Source organism: Artemia franciscana, chromosome 9 (genome assembly GCF_032884065.1).
Source record: "Artemia franciscana chromosome 9, ASM3288406v1, whole genome shotgun sequence".
NCBI classification, from domain to species: Eukaryota; Metazoa; Arthropoda; class Branchiopoda; order Anostraca; family Artemiidae; genus Artemia; species Artemia franciscana.
Window position 1 is genome coordinate 4,965,515 of NC_088871.1, and position 19,406 is coordinate 4,984,920.

Consider the following 19,406-nt stretch of genomic DNA (forward strand, 5'->3'; position numbering starts at 1 on the left):
CGTGGGAAAATAATAATAAGTCTCAGATATGTGACTGACATAACTGTAACGGATCCGCTCTCTTTGGGGTAGTAGGGGGGGGGGGGTTGAGGTTTAATTAAAAAAAATTGGAAAAAATTAGATATTTTTAATTTACGAAGGAGTGATCGGATCTTAATGAAACTTGATGGTTGGAAGGATATCGTGTGTCAGAGCTCTTTTTTAATGCTGACCGGATCAGGTGACATTGGGGGGAAGCTGGGGGGAGATCTTAGAACATCCTGAACTGTACATAATTGACCTTTCAGTTCATCAAGATGGTCAAGCTGTTATTTTATTCATAATTTAAATTAAATAGAAATGTTCAATTACTCACTATCTCCTTCATCATTAATTTATATTGGACATTAAAAAGCCTCAAGAAACTGGGATTTGTCTTCAGTTAACTCAGAAAGGAGGCAATAATTTCAAATGTTTAAACACCATGGAATATGAATTTAAGTAGATGATGGGAACATTTTCAAGTACTAATGCTTCTTTGTACTTTTTTTAAATTAATTTTTTTTTGGTGGGGAGAGAGTTCCTTATGCAAACAGAATAACGATCTTCCCAAGACATTCTTGGCCAACAGGGCATTTATTATCTCATTTGCTGAGATTTGCTGATTATATCTCATTTGCTGTCATTTTTGACAGGAGCAGGTTGTGAGCGAGCTGCCCAATCATTATCTTTCTTAGTTAGGCTCAGAAACAGCTATGGCAGAATCATAAACGCATTTTCTGGACGGGTGAGAATCAACCCAAAGACTCATGAACTACGCGTTTGACCAGGAATACTTTATCTTCAAATATCTTCCAAATACTAAATATCTTTAATCAGAAAACTAGCCTATTAATCATACACTGGTATTCAATATGTTTATATTTTTTCAGAGCTGTTCATTAAATTTAAAAAAAATGCCTGATCCTTCCTCAGGCTCATGTAAAATTATTTGAAAACCACGCTACTGCTAGTCAGCTTACTGGCTTCGTTCCCAGCGAGTCTACTGTACTGCAAAAGGGCAGTTACCGCGCAATAGCGGCAGTGGTAGCACCTGAAAAATCGTCGCCTGGAACAAATCCGCCCTAATATCATAATAACATGAACATAATCCCTGTTCTTTTACATGTCCAATGGGATTTTCACTTATAGGGGTTTAACCCCTAAAAGATAACAACAAATACCTATCTGGCCACGTGTCACTTGAAACGACATAAATAACTGCGAGAATAACAACATTGGTCACTTTATGTCAGTGTAAGCAAACCGTGAATTGCTTAACTGATTTTTAGAGACAGCAGTCAGTAAAATTTGTATTGTGTGCATTCTAAGTAACAAATACCGGGTAATACAATATTTTTTTTTTTGGGGGGGGGGAGGTTTAGAATGTTTGTAAAGGGCTCTTTACAGGAGAAGTTTATATTCAGAAATAAGAAAATATGTCCTTTAATTTTGATGAATAATTTTTAAATAATACACCTGTAGAATTTAAAAATTCCTAGTCTGATGAAATATATTCCTTGAAAGTGTTGAGTTCTAGGGCCCCAAAAAAAACAAGAGAATAATAATATATAGATTAAGAATCCCTTGAAAATCTTGTCAGAACTATAGAGTTTTGTCTAGTCACAATAATGTCGGCCACTTTTTACTTATCAAAAATTGGTTGATCCCTACCAACCAGACCATTGTACGAACAACCCTCCATTTCCGTTGCGTTCTCTTTAACCATGGTTGCCTAAGAGCTCGACAATTTTTTCTCAATCATTACTAACGATCTTGTTAAAATCCCCATTGACTCAAAGGATACTATGTCCGGGTATAGTTTTGAAGACAAGAGTTCAGTCTTTATAATGCACCTCTTTTGGTTCACGTCTCCAAAATCTCATTTAATCATTTGTTTTGGAACTACTTTGACCATTCCGATTTCAAATCTTGTTTCATAACCAATGGAGATCAAGTTCCATTTAACAGCCATTGTACCTATGGGATAACCATGACGTGTAGTTGATATCACGTCCTTCTACAACTTTTCTAGCTTTGGCAGTTAAAGTAACTCTCGCATGTTACTCCAAGAATTGGATTTTTATTCTTATTTTGAATATACAAGTTTCATCAAGTTTTGACTTGCCTATCAAAAGTTATGAGCTTGAGAAAATTTCCCTTATTTTCGAAAACAGGAGGAAACACCCCATTCAAGTTACAAAATCTTGATGAAAATTGCACCATCAGATTCAGTGTAACAGAAAACGATACTATAAAGGTTACAAGCTCCTATCTACAAAAATGTAGAATTTTGGATTTTTTTGCAAGAAGAAAGATCACGGATGCGTGTTTTTTTCAGGGGTGAGTGCATCGAACCAGTGGTCCTAGAATGTCGTAAGAGGTCTCGTTTCGAAGTAAATTAAAGGTTCTAGTGCCCTTTTCGAGTGACCATAAAAATTTGAGGTCAAGAGGGGCTCCTCCCACGCTCATTTTTTCCCGAATTCATCAGATAAAAATTTTGAGATATCCATTTTATTCAACTTAGTTAAAAATTTAATAGCAATGACTTTGATTCACCTAATCTCCTACAGTCTCTGGAGGAAGGGCTCTAAGTTATAAACATTACCCATTATTTACAAATAGTATTGGTTATTGGGAAGTATGCAAACGCTTTTAGGAGGGATTTTTCTATTGGTGGGGGGTTGGGAGGAGGGGGATATGTGAGAGGATCTTCTCATGGAGAAATTTATCATGGGTGAAGAGAATTTCCATGGAGGGGCTTACAGGATTTTCCAGTATTATTTTAGAAAACAACAATGAGAAATTTAAACAAAAAACAAGTTTTTTTTCAAATGAAAGTAAGGAACTCCATTAAAATTCAAAACGAGCAGAAATTATTACGTTTATGAGGGTGTTTTTCTCGTCTTCAATATTTCACTGTTCACGCTAAAGTATTTTTAAGTAATTTCAAAAGAGCTATTTATTCGTTTAAAACAACCTTTGTGATGCAGGGGTCATTCGCAAACAATTGGAACACAATTCGAAGTTTAGGGTAAAGATCAAAGCGTTGAAAAGGGTTCAAACCCCTTATATACATAATAAAATATACGAATATAGAAGTTTATTGTGTAGGTTAATTTGTAAGTAACGTATAATTAAAACTAAAAAAATATTCGAAAATAAAATTAAAAGTTCTAGTGGCCTTTTAAAGAAACCAACAAAATTTGACGGAAACTAGGCCCCCTCGCACGCTCCTTTTTTCATAATCGTTCGATGAAAACATTGAGAAAGCCATTTAGCCAAAAAAGTAAAATTAATAAGTAAATTTCGTTTTAATTATTCACGTACGGTGAGCTAAAATCAAAGCCTGCAAAAATTCAAAAACATTAAGAAATTAATTAAAAAAACAACTTTGTTCAAATGAAGGTAAGGAGCTACAATCCAGCATAAAGGGAACAGAAAGTATTACGTATATTTGGGGGTTCTTCCCCTCCTCAATACCTCCATTTTTACGCTAAAGTATTTTTAGTAACTTCAAAACACTATTTATTCCAACTGAACAGGTTTTCTGATTCGGCGTCATTGTTAAAGAATTGGAACCAAATCCGAACTTTACCTTAAAAAGCAAAGTATTAGCAAGGGGGCAAACTCCCTCATATACATAACAAAATTAAGAGCATAGAAGTTATTTACGAAAATTAATTTCCAAGTTGCTTATATTTATTACTAATAAAAATGTTCGTAAATAAAATTAAAAGTTCTGGTGACCTTTAAAAGTAACCGAATAAAATGGAGGGCAACTAGGCCCTCTACTCCACCCCTTTTTTCAAAATCATTTGATCAAAACCATGAGGAAGCTATCTACCCAAAATAAACTATAATTATGCAATTTTCATTTTAATTATTCTTGTACAATGAGCCAAAATCAAAACCTACACTAACTCAAAAACGTTCCATTAAAACACCATTAGAGTACCATTAAAACTCAAAACTAACAGAAATAATTCCGTATATGAAAAGGGTTATCCCCTCCTAAACACTCGCTCTTTACGCTAAAGTTTGACACTTTCTCACAACTACTTTTTCAACAATAAAAACTGTACTGTAAAGAGAAAAAAAATACTATTAAGAATAAATTTTAAATTTTCTTTTAACTAAACTGATTTATTTTAAAATATAGCTATGAACAGTAATGTGCTTTTGCATAGTTGTTATTGTGAAAGATTCCCTAGATGTTTCTTAGTGTAATGCAAAGCCCTCACGCCGTATCGAAGTTGATATTTAAAAAAATTCAATGACAAATTCAGCAGATAACAAGATGCAGTAAAAAAAAAGTAACTTTTACAGATTGCACCCCCTTTCTTGGATTGTAAAATAAATAGAAAGAAGCAAGCTACGAGGTCATATGAAAAAAACTTTGCAATCAGCCGGGAGACTTGAATTGTTTAATTGTCGTGTATATACTACTTTAGGTTCAGAACTATGTTCTTCTCCTTTGGGTACGACAATAATTCAATAGCATATATTTTCTATCATTTGATTTTCATTCAGCACAAAGGCTACCATTGTATCGAGATTCTAGCTGATAGAACTTTCGCAAAGCACAAAAAAAGTGTTGTTGCAAACACGCAACAATATCAGCAGGTAAACGTTGCACACATGTACCCGTTACTCTGTTGTAACAACTTTTATTGTTTGTATTAATACTCTTTTAATTTAACCCCCCCCCTCCACTCTTTCTTTTAATTTTCTTAATTGATATCTAAAATTATACCTGCTAAGGTGCCTCACCACCTTATTTTAGGTTAAATTCAATACTAGGCATAAGACCAATGCAAAGGATTGGGGTCATGAAATCGTATTTTTTAAAGCGAGCAGAAAATAGTTTTCAAAATTATCACTGTTTTAACGTAAATCTGGCAAATTTTTCATGAAATATTGTATGGTAAAGTTTGTTTCATTTAGAAACAAATTTTACCTTCTTGACTTAACAGTAATTCTTTATAGCAAATAACTGAATTAATCAGATGTAGAGCAGAGAAAATCATATGCATAAGCTTTTTTTTTTAAATATAAGGCTTATATGATTTTTTTTTGTTTTAACCCTTCTTTTACCAAGCATGATATTTAAACAAGAATATGCAATATAATTGCGGAAATTTTTTTCTGCATGGTTTATTTTAGAAATGTACCAGGATTCTTCTGCTACTGGCTCAATTCTGAAGACTGTCTTAAAAAATTTGAACAAAGTTCAAGTCTTTAAAGTTCAAGTTCAAGGCAATAAAGATAACAAAGTTTTACGAGCAAAATGGTATATTAAGTTTGCTGACAGCTTTATTAAATTTGTTGATGTTGTGGGAGCCACACATTAGATAGAATAATGTGCATGAGGCCTAAGAAAGTTTGTTTTCAGGCGAAAAAGTTTCTAATACCCCATGAGCGCAAAGATAAACATCGAAGGAGGCTTAAGTAGAAAGCATCTGATATTTATTTTTGAAAATTAAATCCTTATAATGCAATTTTTGTTAGAAACTGCCTTGTTCTAACGGTAGGACAAATCCACTAGACACTGATTTTTCTCAATGTCAAATCAAATCAATTTGAATAAAAATTGTATTGTTAACATTTTAAACCTTCTATGTAGCTTGAAAAGGTAACATGTTGAATAATTAAAAATAAGACCAAAAACGTATTGCTGCTTTTCTAATTCAACTTGCCACCTTTGTTAGTCGGTACCACAAGGCCGCTACAAGATATCATCAGGTTAATATCTACAAAATCCTTATTGTTGTGACTATTTAAATAGACGCTCCTTAAAGCTTTTAAGAGGATGGGTCAGTTTAAAAATTGTATTAATTACATGAAAATCGAACCCCTCCATGCTTCGTTTTCTTGTGAATGAATGCTTGATGCCTTTCTTAGCAGTGGCACTATGGTCTCTTTAGGCAAAACAATTAAAAGATAAGAATTATCCTTCAGTAGGGAGGAACGCAGTCTTATTAACCAGAGCTACTTATTTAAAGCTATTTCTTGTCTTAACAATTAGATTTCTTAGAAAATATGGGCACATTAAATTTTATTGAAATTTATATCAACTCCATTCTAGAAGCATAGCATAGTGACTTGGTACTGAAACAGGTATTGTCTTAGTTTAGTTTAACAATAAGCCAAGTCTATGCCCAAGATTCGCTAGAATTAAAATCAAGTAATTTCTAAAATGGGGGTTTTATAGCATCTATGCTGACTTGGTGCAAATCTAGTTGAGTTCAAACCGAAAGCTGGCGTAAAGCAAACCAAACTATAGTAAGAATCAGTGTAGTAACGGTTTAAATCCTGACATTGCATAAAAATAAGCTAAGTTTCAACTGAAATTTTTTTTTCTCAACACCAACTTTCTTAGGTAAATTTTCAGCGGGTGTTACAAATCCTAAACTGAACTCATAAAATCTAAATAATTGAAGTGACAAATTGGACTTTGGTCCTAAATACTAAATCGTGAAATAAAAAGAAAGTCATGGTGGAAAACTGTTTAGCATCGTTAAAATCCCTTGGTTACAAATAGGACCAGTATCCCGTCAAGCAGTAAAAAAAAATAAAAATTCAGATCTAAGAATATAATTCCTTGATCAGATGCTTACATTTACCTTGGATCAGATGTAAGTCTCTATTTAAGGGGTATAGAAGGTGAGGCAAAACCGATGACTCGTTGCACTCAAAATATCGTAAGGTGATCATCATTCACGTGAAAACTAGAGACAACAAATGTTCGCGACAAACATTTTTCTAATAGTGAACAAGGGAATATGTTAGTTTTCGTCCAAGGGTAAAAGCCAATAAAAGTGTTTTTGTCCTTCAATCAATTTGAGTGTTTAAAATTGTTACTACACATTTAATATGCAACAGCAAAATTTCTCTCTTCAGTTTTTGTGACGATATGCTTTGCATAAAATATATTTAAAATTTAAAATCTTTTTATTCTTTAAGCTGCAGAATTATCATAAGAGTGTATGTTGTTTTTTATTTTTGATTTTTATGAGGCAATTTTGCAAGAATTTTTGAATATTTGGAAAGAATCCGTGACCGTACAAAATCTGTCCATAGATCAGAATTTTCCAGTAGGATGAAAATATAATTGTTTTTTACATAAATTTCTAGATATGGTATTATATTTACCCCTTGGGAAAGGATATTACAAGACTTCAAAGGATGTTTTTAGTGGTATATAGTTACCTAGTATATCCTTTTGGGAATTTGTCTAACTGAAATAAACATCTAAGAAATGATATATAAAAATTGAAAGTAATTCGGACAATTGAGAAATGGAAAATATTTCTTTTTGAAGAGGGATCAGATAAAATGCCAAAAAAATTTAGAAAAGCCAGGATTCTGGTGCTAAAAGTGTGGTAAATAAGTTTACAAAACGTAGGGATCTAGAAATTAAAGGTAAATTACTAAAGATTATTAATATAATCATTAAAAAAGGAGAAGTAGCTGGTCCTTTTAAGAAAACTTAGACAACACCTTTTTCCAAGAATTTTGGCAAGAGTGAGTATAAATAGTGACAAAGACTACACTGCCTTTTCATCATAAACAACAGACAGTAATTATTAGACAGACGCAGTCCGCGGAGCAACCTCTTGAAACCCTAATGCCAAACCCCTGCAAACGATCCAATGTCGTTTCGACATGGCAACTATGTCGTTTCTTCTTACCTGAAAGAAAAAAGGCTTTAAAGATAATTTGTCAAATCACAGTGTTGACAGCATTTTAGGCATTTTTAACCCCGTCAGGAATGCATAAAAATTAGCTTAAAAAAGAGCTTCTCTCAACAATCCTTCTCAACTAGAACATCCCCCCAGAAGAGGTAATCCCTGAAAACCTTTTCTTTGAGCGTTCAAGCGAAGACAAATCATATACATCAAAGTTGAAAATAAAACACCAAGATTACCATCACTATTATTTTTATTGATTGAGCTGCAACGATAGTATTTTTTTTCATGAATCTCAAACTTTGGCACGAGAATGTGTCTTCTGGCACTTCGTGGGTATCAATAGGGGGGGGGGAGGGAGATGGGTTTTTCCCATATACTTTTGAAAAAAAATTCCCCACCCTAAATTTTCATGAAGTGACACTCCTTGCCTCCAGGAAACCGCATTCCTCAGTTCACAATTCGATAATTTGGTTATAATTTGGTGACTATTATAATCCAGAGTCAAATGTATCATGGTTACAGACTGAGATTGATCCAAAAACTCCCTGACATCGAGGTTTGTCTAGGCATCTGTAAATGTGCAATTGATCTTTTCAAGATTGAGTTGGAACGCATTATTACACACTTTGGAGCGTAGGATGGTTTAAGCATTCGTTCAATTGCTGTTTGATAAATGTTGCTACTAAAAATGCTGTTTTTCATAAGAATCTAATACAAAACAGTTGAAGTAAACCTAGGATTTTTTTGAGGAAAAACAATATTTTCTTATGAAAAACACACCAAAGATGTAGTTTAGAAATTGGTCGGGAAAACAGGGATTTGAAAAAATTATTGTGCGACCGCTTTAAAAAGTTCCCATATAGTACAATCACACCCATCTGGAAATACTATTTTATTCCTCCGCACATGTTCGGTGAGCAGAGACAGTTAAGGGCTCGGACTTTTTTTTTTGAAATTCTAAGGCGTTTTACTGCTTTTAGGAAGCAGTGCTCCAATCCCTTATTTGCTGTCTCTTATTTGGTATGAGTACTTATCAATTTTTTTCACCTTACTATTTATTTATGTAAACACATTTAGTTACATTGTTGTAAATGTGGAGATTTAGTTTCCTGAATAGAAATCTATTTTTAATAAAAACGCTTTGAATTTAAACTGATCGCAAAATCATGAATTAACTAAGTAGTTAAAGTGGAGTGCACTTCAAAGTGTTCTAAGTGTTTTTTTTTTTTTTTTTTTTTTTTTTTTTTTTTTTTTTTTTTTTTTTTTTTTTTTTTTTTATAAGCCATGTGGTCTATGCCTTCCAAATTCAAAATCGAATTTTAGTCGGGATATCCCATTAGGCTCATTAATAGGAAAAAAAATGTCATTCAATTTTATGATTCAGAACTAAATAATCCGACCAATAATAAATAACGAATGTAATCACAGTCTGCACGCTCGAATACAGAAAAACCTCGTCCACCCTTCTCTACTGGCAAAAAACATAACTAATGATAGGAAATATTCGTCAACATTGAAAACTTAATTAAATACAACAAAAAACTAAATTCTGTTTTGTTAAAAACAAGTTTTGTTAAAATATAAATATAATATATAAACCCAAAATTAATATTAATTCGCATCCAATGATTATTTTTAGCCGTTTCTTAAAGAAACCGTATTTAGACATTTCTAAAGAACAGTGTAAGGCCCCCATATTTTGACAGGAATAGAGATCTATGCACTATCCACTGTAACGGTTAGAAAAAAATAGATTTGCAAAAATATGTTTGCCTAAAAATAATAAAGTGTCTCAGATGCGGCAGCAAGAGTCCAAGAAATGAAAACTTCCAAGAAAAGTAATGTCCAAGAACCGTTACTATAACGTTACTACAACGGTAGCACCATAATTTTTTAAAATGACAAGTGACGAATTCCAGTCCATTTTTAACATGGGGTCTCCGGCGGTAAGATCAAATCCAGAAAGAATAATAACTACAATACTACTACAGCTTTACTACAATGGTAGCACCAGAAATTGTTGAAATGACAAGGGACGAATTCCAGTCTATTTTTAGCATGGGGTCTCCGGCGGTAAGATCAACTTCAGAAAGAATAATAACTACAATGTTACTACAACTTTACTACAATGGTAGCACCAGAATTTGTTAAAATGACAAGGGACGATTCCAGTCTATTTTCAACACGGGGTCTCTGGCGGTGAGATCAACTTCAGAAAGAATAATAACTACAATGTTACTACAACTTTACTACAATGGTAGCACCAGAATTTGTTAAAATGACAAGGGACGATTCCAGTCTATTTTTAACATGGGGTTTCCGGCGGTAAGATCAACTCCAGAAAGAATAATAACTACAATACTACTACAGCTTTACTACAATGGTAGCACCAGAAATTGTGGAAATGACAAGGGACGAATTCCAGTCTATTTTTAACATGGGGTCTCCGGCGGTAAGATTAAGTTCAGAAAGAATAATAACTACAATGTTACTACAACTTTACTACAATGGTAGCACCAGCATTTGTTAAAATGACAAGGGACGATTCCAGTCTATTTTTAACACGGGGTCTCCGGCGGTGAGATCAACTTCAGAAAGAATAATAACTACAATGTTATTACAACTTTACCACAATGGTAGCACCAGAATTTGTTAAAAATGACAAGTTACGAATATCTGTTTACTTTTTACATGGGGTTTCCTGCAGTAAGATCGACTTCAGAAAGAATAATACAAGTAACAGTTAATCTATGCTCAATTGAATTCAGGGAATTGCTTGTAGATAGTCATATCTGCCTCAGAAAGGATTGTTTGAAGAAAGACAAAAATTAAGGATTGGGAATAGTTAAATGCAGATTTTGTTTCGGGCGGATCCAATTTATTTTGGAGTTAGGGTAGGTGGTCTATTTACGGAATAAACAGTTTATAATTTTATATGATGAAAACATATTTTAGACACATAGAACATTTAAGAAGCTTTGATTCCACCCTAAAATGTGAAAACATTTTTAAGCCATAAGAAACAATAAAAAATATTGACCTCTCAGAATAAACAACTGAAGTGCCCATAAAATCACTGACCTATTGAAATCGCTAATTAGATCGTCAATGCTCATGGGTAGGGACATATTTCTCGACAATAGTACAGGAGAACTCAGTTTTGAATCAATTTTTTTATAATAGTATTTAATGAATGATTAGCCTTTTGGGTAAGTATTGTTAGGGTTGTCACCATTGATAAAATGTTGCCGAATTCAGGTCTTTTTTTCATGCTCGGATTCTAATTTAGGTTTTTTGTTAAAATGTATGATTTAGGTGGCTTTTTGTTCATGTAGCCAAGCTATATCAAGTAGGCCCATTGGGCCCAAGTTGCCCATTAATTGGAAATCACTGAGTAAACATTATGACTGAGTAAACATTTGAGTTTCAGATGCCAAGTGAGACAGAAAACACCTAGTCTTGCTGCAGGCACACGTAAGCATATGATTCACTAACACTGTTATTGCTATTAATGCTTTGTTTGAATTTGTTTTAAGCCTGAATTGTCAACTTGGTTGATCATAGAAATCTCTTTCTGTATTCCGGTACCTCCACTTATTTCTGTCCTTGGAACTAATAGAAAAGACCATTCTTATTAGAACATACCCTTCTATTCCTAAACTCGAGCGACTTTTGTATCGACGATAAAAGTAGTCCAAAGACCTAGTGCTTTTCAATCGAGAATTTTTTTTCATTAGGAAGAACTGACTCAGTGGACAAGTAAGTTTTTACCACCAAGGCATTTACATTTGCCGAATGACTTTTTTTGAAGGTGTACCCTTTGGGCTTTTAATGAGATATTATTATGAGAAATTTTTATTTTAGCATCTATTGAGTAGCAATTGTGATATTCCGGGAAAAAAACTTCTGAAAAGATTAGAGCAACATGAAGATTTTATTTTAATAATTGCCTGAGTAAAGTTTTAATTCTTTGTTCTGCACAATATTTTTTCTGAAGATTTTCTCAATTTTGTAATGCTAAAACCTTCTATTTTGAGTAATCTAAGCTCAAGCTATATTCTCTTGTTCTTCACGCAATTGAAGGCGATGCTGAGCTCACAATATATATTCTATTCGAAAGTTTTCGAATCCAAAATCTGCAGTACAATTCTTAGTATCGAATCCAAAATCTTAGATTTACAATTATGAAGTTTGTAAATTCTTGGACCTTTTTAGTTTTGATTTGTATAGACTATAAGCATGCACTTCATTCAGTCAATTGAAGATTTTTAGTGAAGATCACCTGCTAGTAAAGTACGACCTTTAAATCTAAACTGATTAATAACATGCAAAGGAACTGTTGTACTGTAGATAAGGTAGGAAGTGAAATAAGCATCTGGACGGGAATTTAATCAAGAGTTAGTCAAGATTTTGTTCTAACTTTGTTCGTATTTACTTTTTCTTATCGACTTTGCCCAAAATAATGCGACACAGGCAATGGGAAATCATGAAATAAAATGGAATATACAAGTCTACTGCACATAGATTATTTGGATGACTTTGGAGTCCTAAAGTTTGACTCTTTGCCACAATTCTACTTTTTAAAACAATTAAAAGCTTTAGCGTAAAGAGCGAGGGATTGCGGAGGAGACAACCCATTTTATATACGGAGTAATTTCTGTTCGTTTTAAGTTTTAATGTCGCTCCTTACTTTCAGCTAAAAAAATTGGTTTTTTTTTATTTAATATTAATAAAATTTAGGTCTACAATATGAAACCCGAAAATTCTAATAAAACGGCTATCTTATTTTCATAAAAAAAACTCGTTTTTACAAATGAAAGGCTTATTTCTTACCATTAGTTCTTTGTTGTAACGTTCGGCAACTTCTTTATCCCCCTTAGATTGGGCTATTTCCCTCTCCTTAATCAACTGCGCTTTTTTTGCTGCATAATTGTAAATATTCTTCGAGAATCTTGTCTTTTCTCGAATTATTTTAGCAACATCCTCCTCCTATAAATCAACGAAAATACAATTTAATATTTAAATGGCATGGCTGAAGAAATATCCAACACTCGGGGAGGGCAAAAACACAAAAAAGGACATAGGCCAAGGCCTTTAAATATGCTCCCCATGTACGATCGTAATTCAGCTTACACTAAGGTATGTAGGCTTACACAGTTCACACAATGTAAAAAAAAACAAAAAAAAACGCATGGAGTTCTTGGCACAATTAATGGAGTGACCCCCACTTCCTTCAACAGAAGACAGGTCAACTTTCAATGAATTGCTTTTTAGTTTTGAACTAGAAGTGGATCTATGGCTTGATTACTTAATTGTGGAGATGGCTTCATTCTGGCCCCATAACATTCGAAAAGAACGCTAAGACAAGCGACATCTTCTTCATGACCGCTTCATTCAATCCAATATTCATTTTCGAACTCTTTGCTCACACGTTACCCAAAGAAGGGCAGGTTATCTATCAGGAATCGAACCCTCATTACACTCAGTCAGACTGGGGGCCTGAATCCCCCTGCAAAAACATACCTTGGGCATAGATGAAATAAAACCCTCAATCTTTTGACCATCTCAGCTGAATTGCTGTTCATATTTGCTATATGGTTCTCAAATATAAAAACAATTGAAAAGGCAGGGATATACCATCAATTTCTTTTTTTTTATTGGGGGGGGGAGGGAGTTGACTTATTTTGTGTGCACTCATATGATTTATATATAGGGCGTACACAAAGTATTTCCTTGATTACAGATTTAATTATATCTATTGAATGTAGGTTAGATTAAAAGAAAACCAAGTTTTTCTTGACTCCAGGCTTAATTGATGTGGTTTTAATCAGAAGATCACTAAAAACCAGAAACTCCCAAGAAACAACCCATTCCTTGGGTAGCCTGACTGACACGAACCAACCACCCGCAAAAGCACTAGGTAGCTTTAACTTAATGAATACCATCCTGTTAAATGAGGAATTAGTTGTTATAAGTCGTGTTAACATTAATGTTACGAGAATCTGTCACTCGACTGGTGACGGATTCTCGTTATTCCAGGGCACCTACTGGCGGTTTCTTTCGACTTGTGGTAGTCATTCAGTTTTCTCCACAGCTTAGATATACAATACAGTTATGAAAACTCAATTTATTTTTTGGACACAGTGCGCGGTAGCGATGCTAGCGGTTGGAGAGAGGAAACTGGCAGTCTGAATCTAAAAGATCAGAGCAATTGGACAAAAAAAAACAAAATTGCGTTCCCGCCTATGGTGTTGTAGTACGATCTAGGAGGCGTCAAGTTCAGATCTGTGTACCAAAGGCTTCTCATGGGCAAGATAGGAGTTTTCATAACTGTATTGTATATCTAAGCTGTGGTTTTCTCCAATACAGCTACGTCAAAGATACATTACTAAAAACAGTAGAAAAAATCGTGATTTCCAGCCTGTAATCTGTTTCAAGTATCTATCTTACGTTCAGTGGATGTAAGGAATTTTTATAATGGGATTTTTTTTTTTACACAATCTTGCACCAAAACAGTCTTTTTTTACAGAACAGAAAGCGAGGTAAATATGCCAGTGGCGATATGCATCAGAAGGCGGGATTACTGTATATTATAAAGGAAATGAGGGTAAGCTGTCTCAGATCTTCTGGGAGGTAGCCAGTTCAAGTTCATTTATTTATTAATCGCACATACATGTATATATATATATATATATATATATATATATATATATATATATATATATATATATATATATATATATATATATATATATATATATATATATATATATATATATATATATATATATATATATATATATATATATATATGACATAGGCCCATGGGGAGACAAGCTCGAAAAACTAGACAAGCTCAGAAAGTACTAAAGTACTGCTTTTCAGAACTATATAGGGTGTACTTATATCTTAATGGAGACAAGTCCAATAAGATGATCTCAAGCTGGGGCAGCCTGTTATGGTGCGTTTCCATCTCAAAAGGGATAAGTTTTCAGTCCCTCATGAAGCAGCTTCAAGGCAGTGGAATTACCATTTAGTATTACCATTACCATAGTATTACCATTTACTATTAGGCAAAGATATATAGAGAAAGGTAGACATATTCAATATAGAGCTGATTTGTTAAATATGGTGATAAATGGACCAAGTCCTAAGCAAAAATTAACTAAACTCACCCAATTTCTGTCAGCAAATATAGTAGCGGTAATCATAAAATGAGCATGGCTCGCATGGTAAAAAAATAATTAGTCTTCAATAAGCGAGAGGGTTGGAGCCACCTTTATCTTTTACTGAGTACTCACTAGCCTTCCGTAGCCTAGTGCCTCTGACAAAAGGATATACATATTCAGTATATGCAAATAAAGGATATACACACTAATTATATATAGCTTATAATCTCTTCGTCTTAATAGCAAGTATAAGATACTTATACTTATACACTTATTATAATTATAGACACTATTACATAAGTAATAAAGGATATACACATTCAATATGTCCCAATAAAGGATATACACACTAATTATACTTATACATAGCTTATAATCTCTTCGTGTTAATATCAAGTATAAGATACTTATACTTATACACTAATCATAATTATAGACACTATTACATAAGTAATAAAGGATATATACACTAGTTATACTTATACATAGCTTATAATCTCTTAGTGTTAATACCAAGTATAAAATACTTATACTTATACACTAGTGATAATTATACACACTATTACCTAAGTAATAATGGATATACACACTAGGCAATAGCTACATACTCTCAATAGGTGACAAACGCGCGATGGTAATATTGGATTACAAACTTTACTAATTTTGGTAATGCTCAATAACGCAAGAAAATGAAAAATATGAATAAAAGGTATAACCTTGAGTCGAGTTAGTAAAAAAATATACAGCCTTTATAAAAACATTGCCAAAATATTTTGGCTTCACGTCGGCAAGCCTTTACCAAAAAAGAAAGAAAGAGAAGAAGCAGAGCACCTAAAACGTGGGTAACAGAAAATAACACGAAGAGATTATAAGCTATGAAACGCAAGAAAAAAAAAGAAAAGTAACCATGAGCAGTTTTGATTAGTTGTTTTGTAAAGGCTCTGAGCAGCTCCATAGCCTTTTCCATCTCTTTATCTTTATTTTGCTGTTTATTTCAGCTGTTGAGTCTAGTTTTTCTGAGAGCTATTAAGAGCATTTATTTGTTCATTCATTGCTCACAGATGTCACCATACAGAGTCAAACCCGTTTGTGAAATGGCTTATATTTTATATATTTTCTAATTAATAGAAATCCATATTTAATAAGGGGAGAAGAAGGAGAACTGATTTTTAGCTAGAAGTTGAAAAATCTACAACTTTTCCCTAAAGCTTAATTTTTATTTTTTCCTCTACTTAAAATTGTTTATCTTTAGAAAAACAAAATCTTATATTCATTTAATTTAAACTGCCTTGATCTGTCATTATTATTAGAATCTGCTTAAAATATAATCGGAAAATTTATTCCTCACTTGATAGTTTGACATTCTTGGTTTTTCAAAGCACGTTTTTAAATTTTCATGTACTATGAATTCAATTTTTTCTTTATTAGCCTGTAGCGCATGCTGCAGCCATGATATCTACGTCATTAGCTGCAAAATCAGAAGCTGCATAAAAGTAAAAAACTGCAATAAAAAATAAAGAAGCAAAAATACCTGAAAAACGTAATTCCTTGCATTTTGAATATCAGCATATTTCTTATCTACATCTTCTACGAGAGGTAAGGAAACACCCTGAGCAGCACAAGTTTCTTTCCATTTTTCAAATTCAGTATCAGTGAAATCCTGATTAGAAACAGACTCAAGTCTAACGACTCTCTCTTGGGAACCATGCCTCAGTCTCATTCCCTTGTTGGTTTTTGTGTTGCCAAAATTATAGATTTTTGCCGTTTCACACACACCAACAATTTCTGCCACTCTGTACACAGACTTGCCAGAATTCTGACCAATACCAATCCTTACAAAGCAACCACAAGCAACTTTCTCAAGGAAAGGGGAGTGAACCCACTTCTCAAGTTTGTGTCGTGAGAGTCGTATTTTCGATATTTGTTCTTTTTTATCGACTAATTGAACTCGATGTCGAGGGGCTCGTTCCTCATCCTCTGAATCACTACTGGAACTATCTTCACTAGAAGAACTCTTAATACTCGGGGCTTTTCGCGGTTTCTCGTTCCTCAGATTCCTCTGAATCTGAGCCACTATCATCCGACCAAACATCAGATGCTTTGAGTTTCTCCTTCCGTTGAGAAGATTCCAGTGACGATTCTCTGTCTCTTTCTTCTTCATTGTCCTTTTGTCGTTCTGCTTCCTGGGATGCCTTCTTCTCAGCAAGTTTTCTCTCTTTTTCCTTTTCTTTCCTCTCTTTTTTCTTCAGTCCGCTCTTTTCTTTAGTTACGGCGAGCCTTCAAAGCATTTATGGCCTAAAATTTAAATTGAATATGCATTAAACAAACATTATTTTCCTTTTAAAAAATATTTTAAAAAGAGCAGCATCTAAAACAACGCAATGCAGTTGTCTTCACAAGGAACAAAAATAATCTTTAGTAAGCAAATGTTAGAGACTTGCTACTCTTTTAGGAATCGTTTTCTCAAGAGTTATAAGTTAACCCCCTAGATATCTTACAATGCACTGTTCAAACAGTTCGTGGTAACGAACTGTAGTAAGGAGCGACCCGGCTCAATAGTAACCAAAACTCTAAAAAATTGAATTTTGATATCAATAGCTACATCAAAAGAATCGCATTTTAATGCTGATTTTAAATATATAAGTTTCATCAAGTTTAGTCTTACCCATCAAAAGTTAACGAGCCTGAGAAAATTTGCCTTATTTAAGAAAATAGGCGGAAATACCCCCTAAAAGTAGTAGAATCTTAACAAAAATGACACCATCAGATTCAGCGTATCAGAGAACCCTACTGTAGAAGTTTCAAGCTCCTATCTACAAAATGTGGAATTCTATATTTTTTGCCAGAAGACTAATCACGGGTGCGTGTTTGTTTTTTTTTCCAGGGGTCATCGTATCGACCAAGTGGTCCTAGAATGTCACAATAGGGCTCATTCTAACAGAAATGAAAAGTTCTAGTGCCCTTTTTAAGTGACCGAAAAATTGAGCCCCCTCCCACGCTCATTTTTTTCCCAAAGTCAACGAATCAAAATTTTCAGATAGCCATTTTGTTCACCATAGTCGAAAACCATAATAACTATGTCTTTGAGGATGACTTACTCCCCCACAATCCCAGGGGGAGGTGCTGCAAGTTACAAACTTTGACCAATGTTTATATATAGTAATGGTTATTGGGAAGTGTAAAGACGTTTTCAGGGGGATTTTATTTTGTTTGGGGATGGGGCTGAGGGGAGAGGGCTATGTTGGAGGATCTTTCCTTGGAGGAATCTGTCATGGGGGAAGAAAAATTCAACGAAAAGGGCGCAGGATTTTCTAGCATTACTATAAGAAAACAATGAAAAATAAACATGAAAACGTTTTTTCAAATGAAAGGAAGGATTAGCATTGAAACTTAAAACGGACAGAGATTATTACGCATATAAGGGGTTCTAAAAATACTTTAGCATAAAGAGCGAGGTATTTAGGAGGAGATAAATACCTCGCTCTTTATGCTAAAGTATTTTTAGTAATTTCAACTATTTATTCTACGGCCTTTCTGATTCAGAGGTCATTCTTAAAGAATTGGGATAAAACTTAAGATTTAGTGTAAAGAGCGAGATATTAACGAGGGTACAAACCCCCTCGTATACATAATAAAAATACAAGATTATGAAAGTTTGTTACGTAAGTTAATTCTTAAGTTACGTATATTTTTTACTAATAAAAACATTCGTTAAAAATTAAAAGTTCTAGTTGCATTTTTAAGTAACCGAAAAATTGGAGGGCAACTAGACCTCCTTCTCCACCCCTTATTTCTCAAAATTGTCTTATTGAAACTAAGAGAAAGCCATTTAGCCAAAAAAGAATTGATATACAAATTTCATTTTAATAATTTATGTGCGGAGAGCCAAAACCAAACATGCATTAATTCAAAAACGTTCAGAAATTAATAAAAAAAAAACCAATTTTTTTAGCTGAAAGTAAGGATCAACACTAAAACTTAAAACGAACAGAAATTACCCCGTATATGAAATGGGCTGTCCCCTCTGCAATCCCTCGCTCTTTACGCTAAAGTTTGACTTTTGCCACAATTCTATTTTCTAAAACAATTAAAAGGTGTATCAAAATATTGGTTAAGTCACAGGGGTGTTATTCAAAGAAGTAGCAGCTTGTTTTGAAAGTCATTGCCATAATACATGGTTAGCCTAATCGTAAAGCAGTTCAGACAATCGTAAATAGAGAACATCTCTTAGGGTTGATGTGTTGTCAGACTAACTAAAACGGGGTTAAAGCCATGCATTTCATATTTCAAATAGACTTAGATATTTTAAAGGTATACAATTTTCCAAAAATTCTCATTTTCACCTTAAGCTTGTGTTAGAAAACGATAATATACTATGTAAAAGTACGTATTTTAGTAAATTTAAGTGGTAATACCGAAGCTTTATTTTTTTATGCTGGGGGGAGGGGGGTTGCATAGTAGCTCTATTATTCAGAGATAGATCTAGATTATACTTCCTTTCTGTTTTCTTAGCATCGTAATTTGT

The 19,406-nt window shown here is 33.6% G+C and overlaps 2 protein-coding genes across 2 annotated transcripts in view; both read right to left on the reverse strand.

Annotated features, from left to right (window-relative positions):
• LOC136030924 (uncharacterized) overlaps positions 1-19,406 on the reverse strand; it is a 307,594-nt gene that overhangs the window by 83,066 nt on the left and 205,122 nt on the right. The window lies entirely within an intron of this gene.
• LOC136031549 (RNA polymerase-associated protein RTF1 homolog) lies at positions 7,608-17,180 on the reverse strand. The gene is made up of 3 exons (XM_065711219.1): positions 16,413-17,180; positions 12,546-12,701; positions 7,608-7,712 (listed from the first exon to the last, which is right to left on the reverse strand). Exons 1-3 carry the CDS (start codon positions 17,040-17,042, stop codon positions 7,608-7,610), a joined length of 891 nt encoding a protein of 296 aa, XP_065567291.1. The 5' UTR covers positions 17,043-17,180.

Bases quoted from the DNA above. Each gene is read 5' to 3' on its own strand.
- LOC136031549 (XM_065711219.1), bottom strand. From the start codon at position 17,042: ATGAAGAAGAAAGAGACAGAGAATCGTCACTGGAATCTTCTCAACGGA. The intron at 12,702-16,412 runs GTATTTTTGCTT...GTTGATTTATAG, and splicing joins CAAGGAATTACGTTTTTCAG to GAGGAGGATGTTGCTAAAAT. The intron at 7,713-12,545 runs GTAAGAAATAAG...TTTTTCTTTCAG, and splicing joins GTTACAACAAAGAACTAATG to GTAAGAAGAAACGACATAGT.